The 25,614-nt window shown below is 40.2% G+C and overlaps 1 protein-coding gene across 3 annotated transcripts in view; it reads right to left on the bottom strand.

Moving 5' to 3' along the window:
• The window catches only part of SLC35F3 (solute carrier family 35 member F3), a 285,448-nt gene that overhangs the window by 140,802 nt on the left and 119,032 nt on the right, over positions 1-25,614 (bottom strand). The window contains exon 1 of one of the 3 annotated variants that reach the window (XM_048843849.2): positions 12,291-12,423. The exons of the other annotated variants lie outside the window; for them this stretch is intronic. Within the exon in view, the coding sequence (XP_048699806.1) occupies positions 12,291-12,339 (49 nt within the window). The 5' untranslated portion in view covers positions 12,340-12,423. Of the gene's footprint in view, positions 1-12,290; positions 12,424-25,614 lie in introns of those variants that run through there. 3 annotated transcript variants of the gene reach the window in all.

Below are 25,614 nucleotides of genomic sequence, written 5' to 3'. Positions count from 1 at the left end.
CTACTTGAATGTTTGTTGAAAACATTCATATAATGCCACTCTAATATCCTTCTTTATTTACAATGAACTACTGTGTCAGAGACAAAGGCAATGCAGGAAACCAAGGGCCAGACTGAGAACTCATTACTCCCAAAGAAGAGTAGCTATTCACTTGAGTACTCTCATTTACTGGGAGTACTCATCTGACTACAGTATTTGCTTACCAGTGGGGTCAGGGGTTCACAATCTGGCCTTAAGGGCTAAGGTCCAGTTCCAAAGCCCATTGACTTCAACGGGCTTTGGATCAGGTACCCAATTCTCAGTTGGAGCATCTCCACTTCAGACGCTGGAATTGTGCCAGCAAAGAATCTGTACCTAAGTGTGAAGCATTTGATAAAATAACGCTTATTCCAGCAGTCAGTTGGGGGTGCTGTAAAACTCAATAAGCACTCTGACAGGGATGAGAGAAATAGTGCAGGAATTTAACAAGCACAGTCTAGCATCTGATCTTTATGAGGACTGATCAAATAACAAAATATTGATGTGGGAACAACGTGCAAAATGTGCAGAACTTGAGAATGTTATATTTACAATCAGCATTGGTGACGTACGCAATGTTCTGTAAATAAGCTTCAGACAGACATCATTTTTCACCCTCAGTGCAACTTAAGAGGATGAGTGGGAAAACAAAGCAAAGCATAACTTACTTCATACAATTTTAATTGTATGAATTTCATGTCCATACTAATGATGCTTTGTAGTCAAAGAAATTATGGACAGCAGTTAGTAAACATGTGCCAAATCCTGACTTATTGAACACCCGTGTCTCCAGGAGACTTCTTGAATGGATATGAGGTACTTAGGTGTTGCAATGCTGAACTCCTAGATGCTGTGCCTGTTAGGGGAATTTATAGCCCTGAGTTAGGTGCCTGGAATAGATTCCTGTACAATTTCTGGAGACAGTTAGGCTACATCTAACTGCAAAAAAACAAACACAAAAACAGAGTAGCAAGTCTCAGAGCCTGGGTCAACTGACTTGACCTCTGAGACTCACTGCAGTGGAGCTTTCTCTTGTTGTGCAGACATACCCTTAGGTGCCTAGAAAAGGGCTTCACAAGAACCAGCACGCTGAGCAGGGAGCCACCCATGCTAGCCACTAGGAAATACCAAGGACAGAGGTTGGGCCTAAACCCTGGCCCTCAAACAGCATTAGACACCAAGGTCCAGGCAGGAGGGAGGCCCTCCCTCTACATGGGATTGACAGCCATGAACCCTGACATAGAGTTAGGTGCCTGACCCAAGCCAGGACAGTCATTTTTTCAAGAAAAATTGTGGATGAGGCAGCATCTCTCTACATAACCTTCAGCCCACTGGCTAGGGCCCTCAGCCAGGCTGAAGGAAACCCAGGTTCAATTCCTCCCTCTGCCTGATGTAGAGCAGGGATTTGAACAGGGGGGCTCCTGCCTCCCACAAGAGTGCTACAACCATTAGGTTATTCCGGGGCAGGATTCTCTGTCCCTTCTATTGGAGCCATTCCACTATGTATAAATAATTAACTATTCACTGGAGCAAGGTGACTGGGTCTCCTACCTCCCAGGTGAGTGCCCTAAACCCTGGACTCTCTCAGTCTTACTCTCTGGCCCAGTGAATATTTATTTATACACAGTGGTAAGAAGCCAATAGGAGAGATGGGGAGAAATGAGACCTAGAATAGCCCAGTGGTTAGAGCTCTCTCTCTTAGATTGAGACGAGCAACCCAGGTTCAAATCCCTTCTCCACATCAGCCAGAGGTGGGAACTGAACAGAGATCTCCCACATTCTGAGTAAGAACCCTATCCAGTGGGCTAAAAGTTATAAGTGGGGGGCACCATGTCCTTTTCTGGCTGTTTTGGGTGGGTTTAGAGGTGCTCTGAGCACATCTACCAGATTGTGTCCCACATGCAAGATGGAGGGGCAATGCCTAGCTTGTAAATCCACCGGGGCTTCGGTGCTGGGCAGTGTTGGGACTGAGGTGACTGTGCGTATGCCCAGCTGCCAAAATTTGGGCACACTGGGGACCTTATAGCAGATACTCAGGCACAGAGAAACATTAGGTGGCAGCTGAGAGGAGGTTTTATGAACGCTATATCCCACAGGTGAATCCCACTCAGTATTTCTCTCGATTTGATCTATATATCACCGCTGCTGCTTGTGTAGGGCTTGATCCTGCACCATTAAAGGCAATGGAAATTTTTGCATTGACTTACATGAGAGAAGGGTTAAACCCTTTTTTCCATTAATGAACTGTTATTTTCTAAAGATTCTTACTGCTTTATATAATATTTGTAGTTGATACATGAGGGCCAAATCCTGAGCTGGTGAAAACTGGCATAGTTCCATTAACTTCCATAGGGCTTCACTGATTGACGTGGACTGAGGATCTGTCCCTACTTGTTAGCTCAAGAGATTGTACATTGCTGCTATATAAGATGTTCCCCATAACCATCTTGCAGCCAGTTAAAAACAACAACAACAACAAACACATGTTTCCATTACAGAATGGAGCCCTTAAAGTTGGAATTTGAACAGCCAAAATGTGCTGGATTTTTACATAAACAATTACTTTTTAAAATTGTCCATATTCATCCACTAAAGTGCATTCTTTTAGGTTCCTTAGAGACTAACCAATTTATTTGAGCATGAGCTTTCGTGAGCTACAGCTCACTTCATCAGATGTATACCGTGGAAACTGCAGCAGACTTTATATACACACAGAGAATATGAAACAATACCTCCTCCCACCCCACTGTCCTGCTGGTAATAGCTTATCTAAAGTGATCAACAGGTGGGCCATTTCCAGCACAAACCCAGGTTTTCTCACCCTCCACCCCCCCACACAAATTCACTCTCCTGCTGGTGCTAGCCCATCCAAAGTGATAACTCTTTACATAATCAAGTCGGGCTATTTCCTGCATAGATCCAGGTTTTCTCACATCCCCCCCACCCCCATACACACACAAACTCACTCTCCTGCTGGTAATAGCTCATCTAAACTGACCACTCTCCAAGTTTAAATCCAAGTTAAACCAGAACATCTGGGGGGGGGGGGGTAGGAAAAAACAAGAGGAAACAGGCTACCTTGCATAATGACTTAGCCACTCCCAGTCTCTATTTAAGCCTAAATTAATAGTATCCAATTTGCAAATGAATTCCAATTCAGCAGTTTCTCGCTGGAGTCTGGATTTGAAGTTTTTTTGTTTTAAGATAGCGACCTTCATGTCTGTGATTGCGTGACCAGAGAGACTGAAGTGTTCTCCGACTGGTTTATGAATGTTATAATTCTTGACATCTGATTTGTGTCCATTTATTCTTTTACGTAGAGACTGTCCAGTTTGACCAATGTACATGGCAGAGGGGCATTGCTGGCACATGATGGCATATATCACATTGGTGGATGTGCAGGTGAACGAGCCTCTGATAGTGTGGCTGATGTTATTAGGCCCTGTGATGGTGTCCCCTGAGTAGATATGTGGGCACAATTGGCAACGGGCTTTGTTGCAAGGATAAGTTCCTGGGTTAGTGGTTCTGTTGTGTGGTATGTGGTTGTTGGTGAGTATTTGCTTCAGGTTGCGGGGCTGTCTGTAGGCAAGGACTGGCCTGTCTCCCAAGACTTGTGAGAGTGTTGGGTCATCCTTTAGGATAGGTTGTAGATCCTTAATAATGCGTTGGAGGGGTTTTAGTTGGGGGCTGAAGGTGACCGCTAGTGGCGTTCTGTTATTTTCTTTGTTAGGCCTGTCCTGTAGTAGGTAACTTCTGGGAACTCTTCTGGCTCTATCAATCTGTTTCTTTACTTCTGCAGGTGGGTATTGTAGTTGTAAGAAAGCTTGAGGATCTACAACCTATCCTAAAGGATGACCCAACACTCTCACAAGTCTTGGGAGACAGGCCAGTCCTTGCCTACAGACAGCCCCGCAACCTGAAGCAAATACTCACCAACAACCACATACCACACAACAGAACCACTAACCCAGGAACTTATCCTTGCAACAAAGCCCGTTGCCAATTGTGCCCACATATCTATTCAGGGGACACCATCACAGGGCCTAATAACATCAGCCACACTATCAGAGGCTCGTTCACCTGCACATCCACCAATGTGATATATGCCATCATGTGCCAGCAATGCCCCTCTGCCATGTACATTGGTCAAACTGGACAGTCTCTACGTAAAAGAATAAATGGACACAAATCAGATGTCAAGAATTATAACATTCATAAACCAGTCGGAGAACACTTCAATCTCTCTGGTCACGCAATCACAGACATGAAGGTCGCTATCTTAAAACAAAAAAACTTCAAATCCAGACTCCAGCGAGAAACTGCTGAATTGGAATTCATTTGCAAATTGGATACTATTAATTTAGGCTTAAATAGAGACTGGGAGTGGCTAAGTCATTATGCAAGGTAGCCTGTTTCCTCTTGTTTTTTCCTACCCCCCCCCCCCAGATGTTCTGGTTTAACTTGGATTTAAACTTGGAGAGTGGTCAGTTTAGATGAGCTATTACCAGCAGGAGAGTGAGTTTGTGTGTGTATGGGGGTGGGGGGGATGTGAGAAAACCTGGATCTATGCAGGAAATAGCCCGACTTGATTATGTAAAGAGTTGTCACTTTGGATGGGCTAGCACCAGCAGGAGAGTGAATTTGTGTGGGGGGGTGGAGGGTGAGAAAACCTGGGTTTGTGCTGGAAATGGCCCACCTGTTGATCACTTTAGATAAGCTATTACCAGCAGGACAGTGGGGTGGGAGGAGGTATTGTTTCATATTCTCTGTGTGTATATAAAGTCTGCTGCAGTTTCCACGGTATACATCTGATGAAGTGAGCTGTAGCTCACGAAAGCTCATGCTCAAATAAATTGGTTAGTCTCTAAGGTGCCACAAGTACTCCTTTTCTTTTTGCGAATACAGACTAACACGGCTGTTCCTCTGAAACCTTCTTTTAGGTTGTTCATTAACCTCCATTTAGAGACTGTCTCAGATTTTGATTCTGTCTTTTGATTCTGTCCAGGTCACAGAGATAAGAAGCTCTCCCTGTTACACTCTTCAGCGTACCTGGCATTTGAAGCTTTCAAATGTGGATGTTTTTAATGATATTTCACAGAATGGGAGAGATTCAAAAACCTAACAGCTTCAGATAATTAATGGAAAGGTATATAGACCTCATGGGTTTTATTTTATAAACAGGAATCCAGGAGCTTCCTGATGGTTGTTGATTTACAGGGAAGAAACCAATTAATAATGCCCTGTAACAAATGTATATGACAGCACAGGTTTGATAGCAACAGCTGGGAAAGGGTGCATCAGTTAGTTTGCAAGTAAACACACCTGACAGTGAAAAGCAAAAGGACTTCTTTGCTGGCAGCATAGACAACAGATCAGAAGATTATGCTCTTGAATGAGTACTGTGAATTTAGATGATTGTTTCATTCATTCTGAAGAGCTGTAATCTGCTCTCAGAATACACCTATCCACTCTCTCCCAAGGCAGTCTTTTTTTTTTTTTTAAACACAGAATCTGATCCAAAGCACACTGAAATCAATGGGAAAACTGCCCGGGTGAAATCTGGGCCCCATTGAAGTCAATGTGAGTTTCACCTTTGACTTCACTGCGGCCAGGATTTCACCTTATGAATTCAATGGTCTTTGGATCAGGGCCATAACAATTTAGACTGAAAGTGACAGAAACCCACTCTTATTTACCCTTCAGTGCACATTCTACATTAATCCTCCTCCATATCTTGGGAAAAAGGAGGGTAACTTTTCCAGCGTGTGAGTAGAAAATATAGCTCAAAAAGAGTGAGCATCCAGAATAAACAAGCAAATTACACTAATTCGTAATCATAAAAGTTAAAGAAATTTAATAAGAGCTACAGTGGGTGTGCAAGGAAAATATGGCCCTGGGAAGCTTTATCTTGCATGACTAGGACACAGCATACTGCACTGCTACATCAAATAACATAGGTTGACACAGACTCTGGCATTAGTAATATTTTCCCTAGGACAAACAGTCCTTGGAAAAGGTCTGCAAAGGACAATATGAAGTGTAAAGCCTTTCCTTCAAAATCAGGCACAAGTCATCTTGATCCACATTTTTAAAGACTTTTTTTGAAAAATAGTATCATTTCTTTAAACAGCACCTTTCACTAGTATCAGTGTTTTATAATGTAACAAAAAAGAGTAACACAAAGCAAACACATGGGGTACCAATAAAAACTAAACATTCACTAGCTTAAAAATGTTTTGCATTAAATTTCCAAAAGAACAAAAAGAATAAGCACTATAAATCACAATAAAGGAGGTATTTGTTATGGTCAGTTAATGTTTGTAAAATAATATTAATCAAACAGTGGATAACATTTGTGCCTTTGTGGTATTTTTAAATACATTTTTTGACAATTCCTCCTTCCCCCACTATTTGGGTAGATCTATGGTCAGTTCAAGGAAAAGCAAAGCTCCTGAACCAAATTCTGCCCTTCGGAATGAAGTGGGAATTGGGTGCAAATATCTGGGCAGAATTTGAACTTGACTATTTTACAAGCTTTCTGTGCTTTGTTCCTTATCCCTGGTTCATAATGCAGTGCACAGTTTAGAATCCATGTATGTCTTTGTAACTCTCCCTATAAAGCACAGTTATGAGTCACAGAAAAGTGACTGGGTTAAAATGCACCTTCTCACTCAACAGCCTGCTGCATGGGTGTTTTCAGATGATATTTCTAACATAAAATTTCATTCTTGTTAGCCATGCAGACTAGCACAGCTATAGGGGTAGCCAGTTAGATTATTTTCTGTCTTACATTTCCTCTATAACCTTCCCAGGTACGTTCTGCTTGCAGAATCTTTATTGTTATTGGTGATGTACAAGAAAGAAAGAACCCAGCTTGAACTTCAGATCCCCAACTGAGTTTACCTCTAGAAAAAACACATCTTTTTATTTGTAAATGTGGGGAGATGGAACTTGGGAGGGAATTTCTTTCTCTTCTGTCCAGGGCTGACATCACTGCAGGACTAGAGGGGAAGGAGCAGGGACAGATAACTAGAGAAATAACCAATCATAGTTTATCTCACGACAAGTTTTGTAATCTGTATTTACACAAAACTCCCACTGATAACACAGTGAATGAATTGACCACATGCTTTTAGAGCTGTGAGCATTTTGCCTTTGATACCAAGGGAATGGCAAATCTTCCATACTTCAGAGCTGTCCAAGCCCAGAGATTCATTACTATAGAAAACCTTAAGAAATCAGTCACTGTAGCTCAACAGATTTAACATACAACAGTAACCGTGCTCCCATATTATAATGTCTTTAAATAATTAACCTACACTGACCTTGACTTCTAAAATCAAACAAAAGTAGATTTTGTACTTGTTAATGCAATACAGTGAGTCCGAGAGATGTTCCATTGCTTTCTGCCTATCTGATCCTGCTGAGAAGATTATAGAAGTTGTCTTGAGATCAAAGACACAAGATCTTTTCCAACTGAAGAACAAGGTTAGAAATACCACAAGTCAAAAATGTGCTATGCATCTCAACCTTCTTGTTCCAAAATGTTAAAAAATGTCACAAGACTCATGGTCAGGAATACAAAGCTTATCTGCAGGTGATACCCACCTACACTGCAGCAGCCTATGATTGCTTAAAATAACAAAATACAGGTTGATTCAAAATCCTTTTTCCTGGAACTGCAGGTGGTCGTTATACTTTCACATTCCTTCTGTGTCAAGATCTAGGGCATATTGAAAATGTCCTCACTTTCAGAGAACTCAGACAACAGTTTTATAAAAGGAGTTTTTAAAAAAGAGAGATTGGAGAGAAGTTGATATTTATTTTTGGCTATAACAATTATGAACAAAACAAACACTAGTTTTCCTCTGCTTAAGTTGCTATACCTTTGTTGTTAGTTAATTTAGTGCTCCTGAAAGCAAGGACATTTTCACTATGGCCTAGATTTTGACACAAAAGGAATGTGAAAGAGTAATGATAACCACTACAGCTCAATACTGAGATTTGAACTCTAAACCATTAACACCAAAGCACAGACTGCCACCTCTTGAGCTAAGGAAGTAATGCCAGTTATTTGCAGCAGGAGGACGTTATCCTTTATGTGGAGTACACACACGCATTACAAGCATGGTGTGGGCACTTCCACAGAGAGCACTTCCAATACTTCTCAAATCTGACTTATAACATCCTTGTTATTTCTGTACTGGATCCAGAAGTTCATGTTTGGGAACTGAACAAACAGCTTTGATACCTGCCAAGAATAGGACTCTAGTTGAGTAAGACCTTTTGGAATGGTTTGATAGCTCAAGACAATGCTCCTTAGCTTGACCCATGCGATCACTGATTAGGATAGTGATTTTTGGAAGCTTTCCCAGAGTTCAATCCTTCCTACGCCTTCCTCTGTCTTCAAACCAATAAATTCCAAAGGGTATCTCCTTCCAACTCCAGTAGTGCCATGGCTACAAGTTCAAAAACCATGAGACAGACTTAAAAATAAAAGCCATCATTGACTTTACAATCATGAGGTTAAAGAAAAAAAATCCCACTGTTTTGCATCTGTCTCCTGATTTTTGAACTTCCTGGGGAAACTCCCCTTTTTGTGAATGCATTTCAGATTGACCATGAGATGTACAAAAAGCACACATATGAACTGGTGGTCTCCCCCCATTCCTTCTGAATGACGGCAAGGACATTTAACTTAATATCTCTTGTTGCCCCCACGCTCCATGCATCGCTTGTGCATTCTCCCCTCCTACACACATCCCCACGGAATCCTTTCCTCTCTTGTTCCCCTCTGATGAGTGCCTTGAGCCATGCCTCCTAGCCAGCTACCTCCCCTGGGCAATGTCTGCCCCCTTCCTCACCCTCCACTCAGGAAGGAGGAGAGTGTTTCTAGGCTAACAGGCAGCCAGTTTTAATAGCCAAAGCATAAACACAACCAGAGATGCCTGTCCTCTAATCAACTGAGGGTTTTTGGTAGTCAAAACCTGCAGATTCCAGGTCCAGAGCAATGCAGGAAATTTGATAAAGTCTGCCATCAGATAAACTTGTCTATTATTTGCCTCTGGTAGTTCCCACAATGTGCTAGCTGCTATTCAGACAGTGAAGGTGGCACTGTTCCGTTGGAGTAAAGGCTGAAATGAAAATGCACATACCAGAGGGGACAATTTGGCATGAAAGTAAAAGGTAGCAAGGAGCTCTTGACGTTCCCTCTGATTTCACTGGCAGTCCCTCAAATACAGTCTCTACAATGTTATGCCCTATATTCCAACGTCAATTAACAGTCTTTATTGTAAACAACATTTATTTCTCTGGCAAACAGTCTTTCCAGATTGGAAGTGCTCAACAAAGGCCACTAACACATTAGGTTGTAATTGAAATAATATTTACAATGCAGTCTGAGAAAAGGCTTCATCTTGGAATCTGATTAATGATTTAAAGCTGAAAAAAAACACTTCAGCTATAATTTAAGGGTGAGGTAAATATACAACAGGTTACAACGGCAAAGCAAGTGTGAATATGCTACAGTCATAAAGCCTGCTGTGAGAAGAGAGGACAAGCTACAATAACTCGGCATTATAAAGATGAAACGAAAGGTTGTAAAAATAAATCAACAAACATGGGGATAGTGTGAGATCCCAAACCATCAACAAAATGACATACTGGAGCTTTAAAATTACAAATAAATACAATTTAAATTTGAAATGAAAGAGCATTTCCCCTTCAACCTGCCAAGACTCAATTCCAAGATTCTTTGCTTCTCCCAGAAGAGTAGGTGACATCACAAACACCTAGAGCTTATAACACCCACTGACTTCTGGAGAAAGCAGGTGGCTCTCAATATCTTATACATCCAGACTTCAGTGAAGCAGAGAACTGCCTTAGGTGTCAGTGAGGTCTGGTCTACAGTTAAGTTTTGGCACCATAGCTACATCAGTTGGGAGTATGAAAGAATCACTCCCCTAACCAACATGGCTATGTTGGCAAAAGTCCTAGAGTAGATGCAGTTACAATGGCAATAGTGTCTTTTTGCCAGTACAGCTTATTTCATTTGGGGATTTAGTATAAGCTATACCAGCTAACAAATTCTAGCCAATATATGCTACGTCTACCCTGGGAGGGTTATACTGGCATACCCTTTCTAATGCCTGGCTTCGAGCAGCTCCCATTGGCCTGGAGCAGCGAACCACGGCCAGTGGGAGCCGCGATCGCCTGAACCTGAGGACACGGCAGGTAAACAAACCAGCCCGGCCCGGCAGTGGCTTTCCTTGCACAAGCGGCGGAACAAATTTGGGAACCACTGGTCTGGACGCTACCATGGTTGAGGGGTTCGCTATTGTATGTGAGAGACATAACAGAGAGTGGGGCAGTGGAGCTGTGGAGAAGCCAATCCATGAAGTACGTTCCCTAGGGATCTTGCTGTATATTAATTAGCCTTCCTCATGTAACATAATGCTACTCAAAGCAGAGTTACACTCTAGACTGTCCCTGTTACTCCAGGAAGGGCAGTGGAGAACAGTCAATCGCAGCTAGAGTAGCCTTTGGGAGCATGGTTTCTGGAGGATCTGTGCTGCCTGGAGGGTGAAAGCTAGAAGGACCAGCAAGGTGGTGTCCAGTGCATTCCCACCCTCCCCCACCCACGATGAGTTCCACGGGGAAAGTGCTGCACTTCCTCATGGATCCTTGGGCTCTGCACACTTCTGAGGGCAGGGACAGAGACACTCCCTGATCATTCTGTGAGCACAGTGCTACTTCTTCCAGAATCAAAGAATCACCTCAGCTATCTGCCACTTTAAACCTGAGCCCATTGTAGCTTTGTTTTTCTCATATGGTTGTTGCTTGCATGTGGCTCTGTGAGAAGAGAACAGCCTCTCGCCTGGTACTCTGGCATTTCTCTGTCCCATCCCATTTGGAGGCCACAGGTGTAGAAACAGGCAAAAATGAAAAGCAATGATTTCCCACGCTACAGAAATAATAATTAATAATACTTTGGCCTTTATAGCCTTCTTTTGGCCTTCTGAGGATCTCAAAGCCCTTTACAAACCTAGATGACTTGAGTCTCATACATGCCTATGATGTAAGTGGGTATTATCATCATTGTACATAGGCATGGAGAAGTTAACCTGACATGCTCAAGGTCACACAGTAGAGACAGAAATAGTAACCAGACCTCATGATTCCCAATCCTGTACTCAAGCCATAACAGGATCCTTCCCCACAGAAAATCTGCTGATCAACAGTACAACCTGAACTTCCATAGAGTAACATTACATACGCATTGAAGAGAGTCTTTCTAAAGCTCCTGAAAGTGATTCAGAATCACAGGTTTAAAACTGCACATCACAGCTGTAATGTGCTGTAAGTAACAGACAGACTCATCTTTTTAAATGTCTAGTGTTATATTAGATCCTTCAAGTTTAAAATTTGATTAATGATGAACACACTAGATGTGATTTACTTCTGTTTTGGGAGATCTTTTCACTTCAGGATGTTAGTGGTTTTTAAATATTTGCTGACAAGATTGATGTAACAGAACTGAGATAACTTAGTTGTAATGCCTTGTGGACTTTGTTTTGGATATTGTTATTTATCATAACTTCAGAATTCATAAAAAAACCTACATATTCAATTATTTTTAATCTCCTTCTAGAAAAACAGTGTTCAAAGTCCCTCACTCACTTTATACACTTCCCCCCATTATACATTTCTGTCAACTGAGAGAACAAGTCTCACTTGCCCAGTCAAGCTTTCATTCCCTCTGATTTTGTACATGCACTCACAGCCAGAGCTGCAGCACCAGTCTATTTCTGTTTGTGAGAGGAATATTTTGCACTTTGCAATCTGATTATTAAAAAGAGAGAGAGAGAGAGAGAGAGAGCGAGCAACTTTTTACAAGAATTTTTTAGTATTACAAAAACAAAAAAGTGATTCCTTGTCTTCCTTTCTGAAGCCCAGAGATGGATAATCATTCACACTATGCTCAGTGCCCTTCCTGAATTGTTTCTTGACAAAACTTGATTAATGTTTTGCAATACTCTTGCTATTTGTAATTAATGTGATTGGAAAGGAAAATGGGAGTTATTCTAGAAACTGCATAGCCACTTAGATATAGCTGTATAGCAAAAGATTACAGGATTTTCTCACAATATGCCAGAAAAAATGTTACCCACTTTTGTGAATAAGTAAGATTGGAGTTAAGCAGGAGAAAAAGAAATACAATAAACAACAATCTAATATGATATTTGTTGTATACAATGATGAAACTGCCCTACCTGACATTCCATTCAGATAGGATAGTTCTTTCTTCATTAAGGATATCATGATTTGTCAGAAATTGTTAGGAAACCTTTCACTCTCCCATTATCTGCTACCAAACAAAAAGTAAAGACAAAAATAGAGCTTTGGCACCTACATTTAAAGAGACCACACTGCAAAATGTAGCCTTTGATGCTAATTACTAAGGATGTGATGACTACAAGATGTAAAATAATAACTGGCTTGGCTGCAGTTTACAAAACTAGAACACTAATAGAATATTTCTTTGTATGGGATTCCTTCCACAATCTCCACTGCAGGGCAAATCCTTCCAGCATACAAGTCTGCATTCTAATTAGCTTGGTGCATCAGGAGGATAGCTGTATGGTTATTATTATTCAGAGAAGTAAGCAAGCAGAGTTTCCAACAGATCCTTTTAGTGTTGGGGACAACAAGGGAGAGAGAAGGAGCAACAAGCAGAGGAGCATTAACTAATTTCAAAGGTGTCACTGGGGAGCATTTAAGGGGCATTATCAGTTAGGAAACAATAAAAGTTCACCACGGATAGCATGTAGGGAACATTCTAACTTACCTATTTGTGTGGGAAACATCAGTTATTATGTGAACTACAGCCCTAGTAAGCTAAAGGGAAGACCGTGCCCTTAGGTAAGTAATGAAATCCACGAAGCCCAAAGAGAGATACGTGTAATTGAATTGGGCCAAAAGTCCTAAAGATAAGGGGTCTAAATCATCACAATGTGTAAGGCAACAAATGTCTTCACGACAGATTTGGATTCCACATCACTGATTCAGGGAACATGCTTTTGGGGGTAATCCAACACAAGGGAATATTGCATTCAAGTTCATTTTATATCTGGAAAGTAAAGTATAGACATTGTGACACTAGTAAACCAGGTGCTAGCTCTTTTCAAGGTTGTAGGCATCAGATGAGCACTGACAAATTCATAGCTGGAAACCATACCAGTTCACCTTTATATTAACATTGTTCAAGATAGTTGCTGAGCTTGTTAGAAATATGTTTACTGTTTACACTCTAAAATGCTTGGAAATTGCTACATGCATTAATCTTACCTGTAATGCCTGTAGCCCACACTATAAGGTAACTTGTAAGTTTTGCTTTATAAGTGTAAAAATGCCTGCTCTTCGCTTGTGAATCTACGCAAGAAAAGTGGTCCCTCCACCAATACAGAAGAACTATCAAGACTAAATGGGCCACTGTGGAACATCACAACACAATGGCTGGTTTAATGGCCCCATTACACCCATGAAGGTGCTTTTGAGAAAGCACATCCCATCAGCTTGAATTCTGGAAGAGGGAAATAAAGATAGCTAACATGAACGCTTTTCATCTCTTTGCTCTTTGGGCAAGGGTTGAAGTTAAGAAACAAAAAGCAGAGATCCCCAGGGTCAACCTGGGCTAGTGCTAAAAAGGCATTTAGTGTTGGTAGGTTACTACATCTTTGTCATCTTTTGGAACCATAGACTGAACTCATTTGTGCATATATCTTGCCTGCTTTAACCTATAAATAACTCTAATTTCTTTTTCTTAGTTAATAAATCCTGAATTCATTTTCTGTAGCATTGGCTACCAGCATTGTCTTTGGTGTGAGATCTAAGGCACAAATTGATCTGGTTTTGACACGGTCTCCCAAAGCTTTTGACACGGTCTCCCACAGTATTCTTGTCAGCAAGTTAAGGAAGTATGGGCTGGAAGAATGCACTATAAGGTGGGTAGAAAGCTGGCTAGATTGTCGGGCTCAACGGGTAGTTATCAATGGCTCCATGTCTAGTTGGCAGCCGGTATCAAGTGGAGTGCCCCAAGGGTCGGTCCTGGGGCCGGTTTTGTTCAATATCTTCATAAATGATCTGGAGGATGGTGTGGATTGCACTCTCAGCAAATTTGCGGATGATACTAAACTGGGAGGAGTGGTAGATACGCTGGAGGGGAGCGATAGGATACAGAAGGACCTAGACAAATTGGAGGATTGGGCCAAAAGAAATCTGATGAGGTTCAATAAGGATAAGTGCAGGGTCCTGCACTTAGGACGGAAGAACCCAATGCACAGCTACAGACTAGGGACCGAATGGCTCTGCAGCAGTTCTGCAGAAAAGGACCTAGGGGTGACAGTGGATGAGAAGCTGGATATGAGTCAGCAGTGTACCCTTGTTGCCAAGAAGGCCAATGGCATTTTGGGATGTATAAGTAGGGGCATAGCAAGCAGATCGAGGGACGTGATCGTTCCCCTCTATTCGACATTGGTGAGGCCTCATCTGGAGTACTGTGTCCAGTTTTGGGCCCCACACTTCAAGAAGGATGTGGATAAATTGGAGAGAGTCCAGCGAAGGGCAACAAAAATGATTAGGGGTCTGGAACACATGAGTTATGAGGAGAGGCTGAGGGAGCTGGGATTGTTTAGCCTGCAGAAGAGAAGAATGAGGGGGGATTTGATAGCTGCTTTCAACTACTTGAAAGGGCGTTCCAAAGAGGATGGCTCTAGACTGTTCTCAATGGTAGCAGATGACAGAACGAGGAGTAATGGTCTCAAGCTGCAGTGGGGGAGGTTTAGATTGGATATTAGGAAAAACTTTTTCACTAAGAGCGTGGTGAAACACTGGAATGCGTTACCTAGGGAGGTGGTAGAATCTCCTTCCTTAGAGGTTTTTAAGGTCAGGCTTGACAAAGCCCTGGCTGGGATGATTTAACTGGGAATTGGTCCTGCTTCGAGCAGGGGGTTGGACTAGATGACCTTCTGGGGTCCCTTCCAACCCTTATATTCTATGATTCTATGATTCTATGGTGTTAGTGACTGGTCTTCTGGGACTGGAAGCAACCTGAATATTTTGTGATTTTGGTATAAGTGACCACTTATCACTAAGTCCAGCTTGCCTGGGTGGCAAGATAGACTGGAGTGTCCCAGGGGACTGTCTGTGACTCCATGGTAATGCTGTTACAGTGATCCAGGAGTTCACATTTGTTACTGGGTTGGTGCAGTCTAGTTATAGAACATAACACCAGTTTGCCCTGCTTTTTGACAGCCTGCCCTGAGGTTGGCACTCTGGGTCGTGAGCCACTCGAGACAGCGTGACAGACATATTTTACTTTTTCATACAGGAGCTTGCCATTGTTAACACAAGGATGTTGTGCAATTACGAATAGGATGGGAGATGGCCAGTGAGAATCCCTCTGCATAGACCACACCATGTTAAGTACAAGAGCACCTGTGTTGTATAAAAAACACACAATTCTTGTCAAGCCCTCCACATGGCAAGCATATTGTACATTCTCCTTTATTCACACACACCTATGCTGTCTTCCTTTTCCCTCACTGCAGGGGATCTATCTTGTGAACCCTGTTCACTCCTACAAATACAGGTACAGTTCACCAACTGAGAAGGTGTTAGTTACATAAAAGGTGGATAAAAAACAATTATTAAAATAAAAACATCAGGGTTTTTAAATTTAAATTAAATACATTTTTTCTTTTAAAAATAAACCTATTTAAAATTAAAATCTAGGTTATGACAACCTATCTTAAGGCCTAAATTAATAAATAATAATATTATGCAGTACATGTTTGCCACTGAAGTTTTAAAAAAAGTCAGATCACTTAACTGATGGAAATCACTGCTAAGCATCTGGAACCAAAGTCTGTTGAAGTGCTAAACCATCTTTCGATAGCAGTAGTCTCTTCTGCAGGTTCAGAAGAAATATTTTCTTCATTTCAGTTTATTAAACTAGTTCAGTTAAATTACTAATTCATTCAGAGTTGAGAAATGGACTGGGAACTGAAAAAACTAGGAAGCTTATTTTTGTCTTTGAATCCATGAATAGAGTGAGAGGACGAGATTTACTCATTCTAAAATCTTGACAAGACATGGTAACCAAAAACAGTCACTTCAATTCACTATTTATTTCCTTTGTCTAATAATTCAGTTAGTTTTAAATGAGAAACATGTTTTAATAAACTTACTTTTTTCCATATGTATCCAGCATATTAAAGATAGTTTTATTTAACTAATAAAAAATTTAAAATGCTGGTTTTGTGCATATTTAGTTGAATTCCAATTTCCACCCAAATAGAGGTTGACACAAATCACAAGGAAAAAATTAATAATTTAGTAAATAGGAAATGCATCATTCACCATTTTTAACATAAAAAATTAAGTATCTGAATAAATGTAAAATCATATAATTACATACATAAAGGTATATAGATGAGCATATACTCCTGTTTAGCAAAATGCATTACATGTACCATAAAAGCAATATTTTGTTTTCAATCAATGTTTTAACAATTACCAACCAACAAGAATCAACCTTTCTTTAGGAAAATACCAAAAAAGTAAAAATGCAAATAGAAGATTAAAATAAATTATTTAAGTAAAAAATTCCTGCCTCCTGATTTAAGTTGTCATTAAAATTGGGTGATTTAAATCATTTTGATTCAAATCAATCCACCCTGGTTACATAGTGATATTGAAAAAAAGTGTTCTAATTTTCAAAATCTTGTGGGAAGCTTGCTATTTACTGTGCGGCCAAAGAGCTGATCAGATATCAGGCAGCTGCACTTCATACATCGTTAAGGACAGAGAAAGGTACAATAAGAAAAACCTTATGTTTAGTTTCTTAGTACTTCATGTTCCATTTGTTAAGAACCTTAGGAATAGTTCATTATAACTCTGTGATTGAGCTCCTTCAATCCACTTTAGAATGATTCCTGAATGCACGTTTGACTAATAGACTAATTATAAAGGCTAATTAACTAATTATAAAGTACATTTGTAAGTTGTACCCTAGAGAGAGTGACAAAGAACTTGCTGACTAGTACTGATTTCAGAGAGTTTGAACTACAGTCTAAGGGCCAAAGTTTTAAAGGTGTTTAGGTGCCTAATAATTTTTAAAGGTATTTAGGCACCTAAACATACAGATAAGTACCTAGTGCAGAGGTGGCCAACCTGTGGCTCCGGAGCCACATGCGGCTCTTCAGAAGTTAATATGCGGCTCCTTGTATAGGCGCTGACTCTGGGGCTGGAGGTATAGGCGCCAACTTTCCAATGTGCCAGGGGTGCTTACTGCTCAACCCCTGGCTCTGCTACAGGCCCTGCCCCCACTCCACCCCTTCCCACGCCCTCCCCCTGAGCCTGCAGTGCCCTCACTCCTCCACCCCAGAGCCTCCTGCACGCCACGAAACAGCTGATTGGGAGGGAGGGGGAGGCACTGATCGGCGGGGCTGCCAGTGGGCGGGAGGCGCTGGGAGTGGGGTGGGGGAGCTGATGGGGGCTGCTGACATATTACTGTGGCTCTTTGGCAATGTACATTGGTAAATTCTGGCTCCTTCTCAGGCTCAGGTTGGCCACCCCTGACGTAGTGTGATTTTCAAAAACACCTAGAGGCTTAGATTTACAAAGAGAATTTAGGCATTGTAACGGTCAGCCCTGAGTTAGGCCCCAGGCTGCCAATGCATTGTATGGGGAGAATTAGGTGTTTAAGGAATGGATTCCCAGAAGCCAGCAAGCTGAGCAGGGAAGTTCCTAAGCTAGCCAGAAGTGAAATGCAGAGGAAAGGGGCTAGGCACAAGGCCCAGATCCACAGAGGGACTTAGATGCCTAATTCCCATTGATCTGGCTTTAGGCACCTCGCCATCTGCTCAGGGCTCTCAGGTGTTATCTCCAGTTTCCAACAAGAATAGGCTTTGGGAATACACTGCAATCTCTAAGGGCTTGTCTACACTTACCGTGATGCAGAGGTGCAGCTGTACCAGTGCAGGTACACTGCTGTAGCGCTCAGTGAAGACGCTATCTACCCCGATGGAAGAGCTTCTCCCATCGGCATAGGTACTGCACCTCCCCAACAGGAGAAGCCCTTTCCTCCTCATTATTTACCATCTCCCAATCTTTGTGTCATCTGCAAAGTTTCACCACTGATTTTAGGTTTTCTTCTAGGTCACCAATCAAAATGTTAGCGTAGGACGAAGAAATGATCCCCATGGGACCTCACTAGAAACACACCCACTTAATGATTGCCTGTTTACAATTATATTTTGAGACTTGTCCATTAGTTTTTAATCCATGTAATGTGTGATTAATTTTGTATCATTCTAGTTTTTTAATTAAAATGCCATGCAATACAAAGCCAAATGCCTCAAAGAAGTCTAAGTATATTACATCAGCATTATTATCATTATCAACCAAATTTGTAATTTGATTAAAAAGAACATTTAAACAACTCAGCTCAGAGATAACATTCTACAGATTCTTGTATCTGTCAGAACCCATTTTATCTAGGCCCCTGGTTAATAAAGAGAGGTTTTAAGTTTCCTCTCCAAGGAATTTTTTTCCTTTGCTGAAAATATGAATTATGGCCAGGTCTCCAAGCCCTCTATCATATCTTTATAACAAATTCAAGAGTTAACACCACCAATGTAATGATCTGTGTGTACTTGATGAAAAGTCTCAGTCTTATTAAATTTTTTTCTTTTTTTAAAGACATTTAGTCTACCCAGCTGGTGATGCTGGGTTTTGGAGTTTGATTTTTTGGAAGGCCATATAGTTTATTTCTTACCTGCAAATGTTATTTCTTTGCTTGACAAGGTCAGTCTCTAGCTATGGTTTTGCTTTCAGCATATTTGTACAGGCACAATTGGTCAACTGGACCAGTAGAATTTTTGAGCAATGATATAAGTTGTCTTGAGGCTCCCATTAGCTTTCCTAGCATGAATGTCATTATTTATGACAAGAGATTACCAGATGCAAAGTGAGACACCTGACTGGAAATTGGATACAGAATAATCAAGTCTCGCTCAAGCTTAAAAGGGAACAACTTTTATCAAAAAAGTGCAAATTACAAATTATTAGCGGAGATTCTCCTCACTAAAAAGATGTCAGAAGTAGCATAGCAAATAAAAAGTGAACCTACTAATGTAACTGGTAATGGAACAAAACTCACTCTGATTAGCATAGGCTTTAGTAGAAAATTTTAATCCAGTCAGAAAGAAGATAAGGTGAGTACTTAGAGACTGACCATGTCCACCAGCGAAATACTATTCACAGGTAAGAAAAGTTATTTATTCTCCAAAAGGAAAAGTCATTCTCTAACTCGATGGGTCTGAGTAGGTTCCTTCGATATCATACGGTGACAGGACTCCTCAAGAATACTGGCTACAACAGTTCTGCAGCAAACTGCACCTGCAGAGGCATATGTGTTTACTGTGTTCAACATCTTGTATAACAAAAGTGTGGGCAGGGGCTCATACAGCAGCTTCATAGATTTGTTCAAAAGAAACTTCCCTCCACCCTCGTTCAGATAACTAATTATTCAAGAAGCAACTGCACTTCTTATTGCCATGGGACAAGGCTCACCTCAAGTGACATACATTTTAAGAATAGGTTTCAGAGTAGCAGCCGTGTTAGTCTGTATATGCAAAAAGAAAAGGAGGACTTGTGGCACCTTAGAGACTAACAAATTTATTTGAGCATAAGCTTTCGTGAGCTGCAGCTCTGTAGCTCATGAAAGCTTATGCTCAAATAAATTTGTTAGTCTCTAAGGTGCTACAAGTACTCCTTTTCATTTTCAGAATACACATTCTAATCCCTATGAATAGCAAATTCCTATGGTTTTTGTGTCCCGCCCTTTCTTTGGCCATCTCTCAATTTAGGTCATAGGCCTTCTGACATCTAAGGTGTGGAGCTTCATTGGAAAGAAAATGGCATAAGGAAGTCAAGAAGGATAATCTTCTGACTGGTAAAAATCTGTCAGGCAGTCTTGCACAAGAGATGTCACAAAAGGGATGAAACGATGTACCACCTCAAAAATGAAAAAGGGAAAAACATAATAAGAGTCAGGAATATTTACAGTAAGAGACAGAAATGCTGCTGCAGGCAGCTGCAAGATAACTGGAACTGCCTGTCACAGCCAAATTTAAAGGACCAGCTCCAGAAAGGCATGCTGGGAAAGGTTTCAGGATGACAACTTTACACTGAAGAGAGCCAATAGGAACCAACCAGTCACCAAGAAAATGCTACTGGGGGAGGGATTTGTTTTGTGCTTACCATCATTATATCACAATGTAAGACAGCTTTGGCCTTTGGAAAAATATAAAGAGAGGTGTGTAGGAAAGGGTTACCCTCGCACAGAGTCTTAAGGTTTAAACATTTTATAGTCTTAAATAAAGCATCACCATGGCCTGCTAGACAAAACTGAGCCATCAGATATGATTAATCGGCTTAACAGTTGGCTTCACTTCCTTCAGCTGTGGTAGATGACGGAGTCTACCAGAGATAGCCTGGAGAGAAAACTGGCTTGCCTAACAGAATTCATGAGGGCCCACTAACCTCAAAGGTACTTAGGCACCTAGCTCCCATTGAAATCAATGGGAGATAAGCCTCTAGGCAGCTTTGATCTGGGCCCGGAAGAATAAGAGGTAGCTTCTTTTTCTTCTTTGCTCTTTAATGCTTACATAGACTCTTTACTTTGAGCAGAACTATTCCCATCCCCCAACCAGAGATATGTGTATCACCTTTTATAAGGCAGCTATCAAGACTGGGCAGAGACATGCCCTTTAATGAATGAAAGTCCTGAAGCCACCATAAGGAGAAATGTTTCACCTGGAAAGCATTACCTATCATCTCATTTAACCTAATTGGGGCCTGACCGTATCTATGCAGAGAAAACACTGAGCTTTACTGCTAAATTAATGTCATACAAAATATTAATGCTACAACCACTTCCTCCATTATTGCAGGTCATTTGGTTGCATTGTGTGGACCCTGCAATTGTTGTGATCTTTGTTTCCTGCCCATGATGTCCAGGGTTTGTTCTATTAGATATGGTGACCAACAAGGATCTTATAAGACTAAATGTAGCTCTCGTCATCCCACTTTACTACATTTTGACAGAACAGTACAGAAATATTTCTGTAGAATTATTACTTTTTTGTTGCTAATAACAAAAAGTAGCCATGTGCTGAAAGAGAGAGCTTTATTATCCATATGTACATATGTAATTCTCCCTGAATTCCATTATAATTTCAGATACTAATGTTTGTTGATTTCCTGATTGGACATTGACTGGAACTTCATTAGTGCTCTATGGAATCTCACAATTTGTTCTCCTAATTGAGATCCTTAAAGAAATGTCTGAATGACCTTAACAGAGGTACAGTTCAAGCAGTGACTGCATCTGATTAATCTTTTAGCCCGCCAGATTTGCAATACTCCATATCATTTGCCCTGCCAATACGCTGTTTCGGTGATTCAGACAAATACATTTTGATTTTACAGGAACCCAATTTGTACAAACCTATGAAAGGTCAAATATTAAAACCCAGTCACCCTAAATTATAGCTGCAAATACCTCATTTGAACATACAAAATGGGTAATTGTATGAATAAGTACACCTTTGTAGACACAATTTGTAAGTCCAGATGTGAACTTCAGAGCTACAATTTTATTGACCAGTTGGAAAATTTAGACTAAAATTTACATTTACTATAAACAAAACAATAATGGTTTGGATTTTCTGGTATTCAAACTCATTTACAACCCTTTTGAATTCAATGATACTTTAAGAACTCTAATATGGATACTCTAAATCTGAACACTCTACTTTTCTCTGTGATCTAGAAATCAAGTGTATCTACTTAGGTCTAATCCTTATGAGTGATTTATGCTTCGTCTTTTTTCCTTTCAGCAGCAACCTCTGTCACAACAAAGAACTACAAGAGAGGACTTGCCTACCTGAATCTGTGCTAAGTAGTAGATTTTGACAAAACTTCTTCTACGTATTCTAGTTTTCCATTGGTACTTCACTTTAGTCTTAAAAACCAAGTTTTCTTGTGCTCCTAGTGGCTTTTTTTTTTTTTAGATCCATGATGATGTTTAGCCTAAGTCAAATTGAAATCCATTCAAAATAATTGGCTTACAAAACTAAACTGTCCATGAGCTTTAGAAAAATGAGTTTGCTCCATGCCCACGACTCATTGAATTCCACCAATCCAATGTTACTATGAATGTTTATCATTAAAAAAACTTATCTGTGTCTTTAAAAAAAGATGGGTTTTCATATCATTATTTAAAATATATGATTCAAAATTAGTACTCCATTGCCAAAGTTATAATATTATTAGCTGCCTTACATTCTTTTTTCAGCAATCAGGATGTCCTTAATTACAGTACCGACAAGGGCTTTGGGCTATTACAGAAAAAACAAGCCCTCTCAGGTCATGTGCAGTAAGGTCTAATGCATAAGGCAGGCATAAAAACATGCATAATTCATTCATGAAAGATTAAAAAAGGGAATGCTGTCAGCCCTATAAAGAGAGGTAAATGCGTCTTTTATCTCCACAGGTTATTTTTGTCCTGGCCATTTTTCAAATGCAACTCTTCTTTGAACTGTCAATTCCATTAATAGCTATTCTGGATGCAAGTATGCATAGATCACATCTTGCTTTATCCTCTGCATGCTCCATGAGTGTGAATGCACTATAAGCAGACTTATTTGCCCATCTAATCTTTACAGTTCCACAGTTTAGCTTATCTATCTATCTATCATGTTTCATAGTGACCACAAAATAAGATTTACTTTGCCTTTCCATAAACTGTTGAGCTGAACCCTGGAAGACAGAAGGGCTGCTTTTCTGGCAGACATGTTATGCTACGAGTCTTCTCACAATAAATGTTCAGTGGAAGGTTGTGGGAAAAAACTTGATTTCACCTTGCTGACCTATTCATACTGATTTACCAAGACACGAAAGTTCATTTGAGTGCAAGTCTGTGTGTGGGGTTATGGGCAAGAGGGGCAGCAGTAGGATGGGACATCTTTGCCAGCTCTCTCCGTCCTTTAACCAGAAAGTCATGCGACTAAACAGGGCCTAAAACTCATGGTATATCATAAAATGGCCTCAGATGCTATTCTCTCTCCCGTGGGATCCTCCAGCCCCCAAAATGATCATTAAAAGCCCTTGCTATTTTTGTGTTTCTCTACATCATTTATTAAATCTGCTGATTTATGCACTGGTGTCAGCCTGGGAAACAAGGAGAAGCTTGGACTGGAAAATTTTTTGATGCTGGAAGATAATTAATTCAGAGCTAAATTTGGGATGGCACATCACATGAAATGGGACAACACAAGAGAATGATGAAACATGGACTGTAGCGAGCTTCAGGGAAAGAATGAAGAAGCCAAGTACTAAGAATGAATGAATGCTGGAGCAGGTGACTAGGAGCTCAAAGAAGCCAGTACATCAAACATTTTGAAAACAAGAAGGGCAACCCTCAACTGGATTTGGAAGCCAATGCATGTTTTTTAGGGTGTGGATGAAAGAGTCCTATTGGGTTAGGATAAATGTTTTGACTTTTGTATTATAAATACATATAACATAAGTCAAAACTATAAAGTCAAAAATAAATATTTTGATCTTATCAAAACAAAATGTTCCAATAATTTCCCATGAACATTCTGGATAAATAAATTTGTTTCAATGAAACATTCTGATTTTGTTGAATCAGCATTTTCTGATGGAACACTGTTTCATTGGAAAATTTTCAACCAGCTCTAGTTAAAATGTTACCACATTACTAGATAATGTCTAAAGAGCTTCTGTGTTCCAGTTATTCCTCAGTTCTGTAACAGCTTCTTATGGGCTATCAATAGCCAGCACAAGTTGGAAGTTAGTGGCTGCTCTAACTTGCCACACAGTGGCTGCTCTAACTTGCCACACAGCCACATTTTCCACTAATCCCCACCCCACTTGGATCCTGTGTTGACCACAGTTCGGGTGGACCTGAGGATTGAGGACTATACATTTTAGAAAGAAAGATTATTAAAAAATAGGGCTTAAGTCTTCAGTTTATATTAAGAAATAGATGAGAAAAAACATTCCTAACATAATTTTAAATTAATTGAAGCAATGAAATGCCAAAAACATGCTCCAAATTAAGGGAAAGAGTAATTTTAATGTATTATTAATAGCATTTCCATACAGTCCCTTTAGATGCACATGGTGCTTTTCAGAGCATTTTTAACTGTTATAGAATGAATACATGCCACTGTACTGCCACTCTGGAAATGAATTTAATTGTGACAAATATGTTATTGTTGGAGATTTAGAAATACTGCTAATTACACTGTAAGCATGAAGCATTATTCAATAGAGGCTAATTAGCATCTCAATAAGTAAATAAATTCCCCAGACCTCTTCCTGAAATAGACATTGATAGCCCTATTCATTTTATTTTTGACTGTTTCGAAGTACAACATTCAGAGGGGGAAATTATTTGGTAGTTATTTGCCTTAAAATAGCTAAATAATATCAAAGATAGGTTGTAACTGAAATAATCTGCTATTCTTAGGGTCTTTTTTAAAATACATACATTGAGAGTCTTCAGAAAGGAAGTTTCTTTTGAAATCATTACTTGTAACCTATGTTTACATACAGTATTCTATACTACTATAACATGTTATTTGCTTTTGTATCAGTCATCTTTGCTTTGTTCTTTGGTCTGGATGAAGTTATTATACACGTGTGATGTATCACTCCATAGTCTACATACTATTAGAGGTGGAAGTAACAAAAATATCCAATTTACCTGTAATGATGGGTACTTACAGAAGTAACTCCTACTCTGTGCTTTCCAGGAACTTACACAACACCACTGGAACAGCATCTAACTATGTTCCATTCCTGGTCCTGCCACTCATTTGATATATCACTTTGGAAGTTACTGACTCACTATGTGCCTCAGTTTACCCATCTATAAAATGTTATTAAAATATTCATTTTACATACAGTAGTTCCCAGGGATATTGAGAGGCCGAGTTAATATCTATGTAAATGGTTTGGAATGGTGCAGTATGAGAAACAATAAGAATACATAGCTATTTCTACTTTCCAGGACCTAATTAGACTTGATTTTCAGAGGTGCTGAGCACCTTCAACTCCGACTGATTTCAAATGGAGTTGTGGGTACTCCAAATTTCTGAAAATCAGGCCATTACAAGTAAAAAAAAAAAAATCTAACTCACAGGTTCTTGATCCCAAACACACACCGACAGCATTCACACTGCTTTGGACACAAGGGTAGGCCATTATTTTTCAAAGAAAAATAAGTCAGTAAAATGACTCGGATTCAATAAACTAAACATAACATGTAGTCTATAGTATTTTAAGGTGTCAACAACTTCAATTCATTAGTATGGGCCTGATTCTGCAAGGTACTGAACATCTTCAACTCCCATTGATCTTAGTGAGAGTTGAGGATACTCATCACCTGACAGGATCAGGCCCTATGTGAGCTAAGTACTCCTTTCAGGATAGTCCTTT

The sequence above is a fragment of the Caretta caretta genome, chromosome 3, assembly GCF_965140235.1.
Source record: "Caretta caretta isolate rCarCar2 chromosome 3, rCarCar1.hap1, whole genome shotgun sequence".
Lineage (NCBI taxonomy): Eukaryota > Metazoa > Chordata > Testudines > Cheloniidae > Caretta > Caretta caretta.
This window is presented reverse-complemented; position numbering and strand designations above follow the sequence as displayed.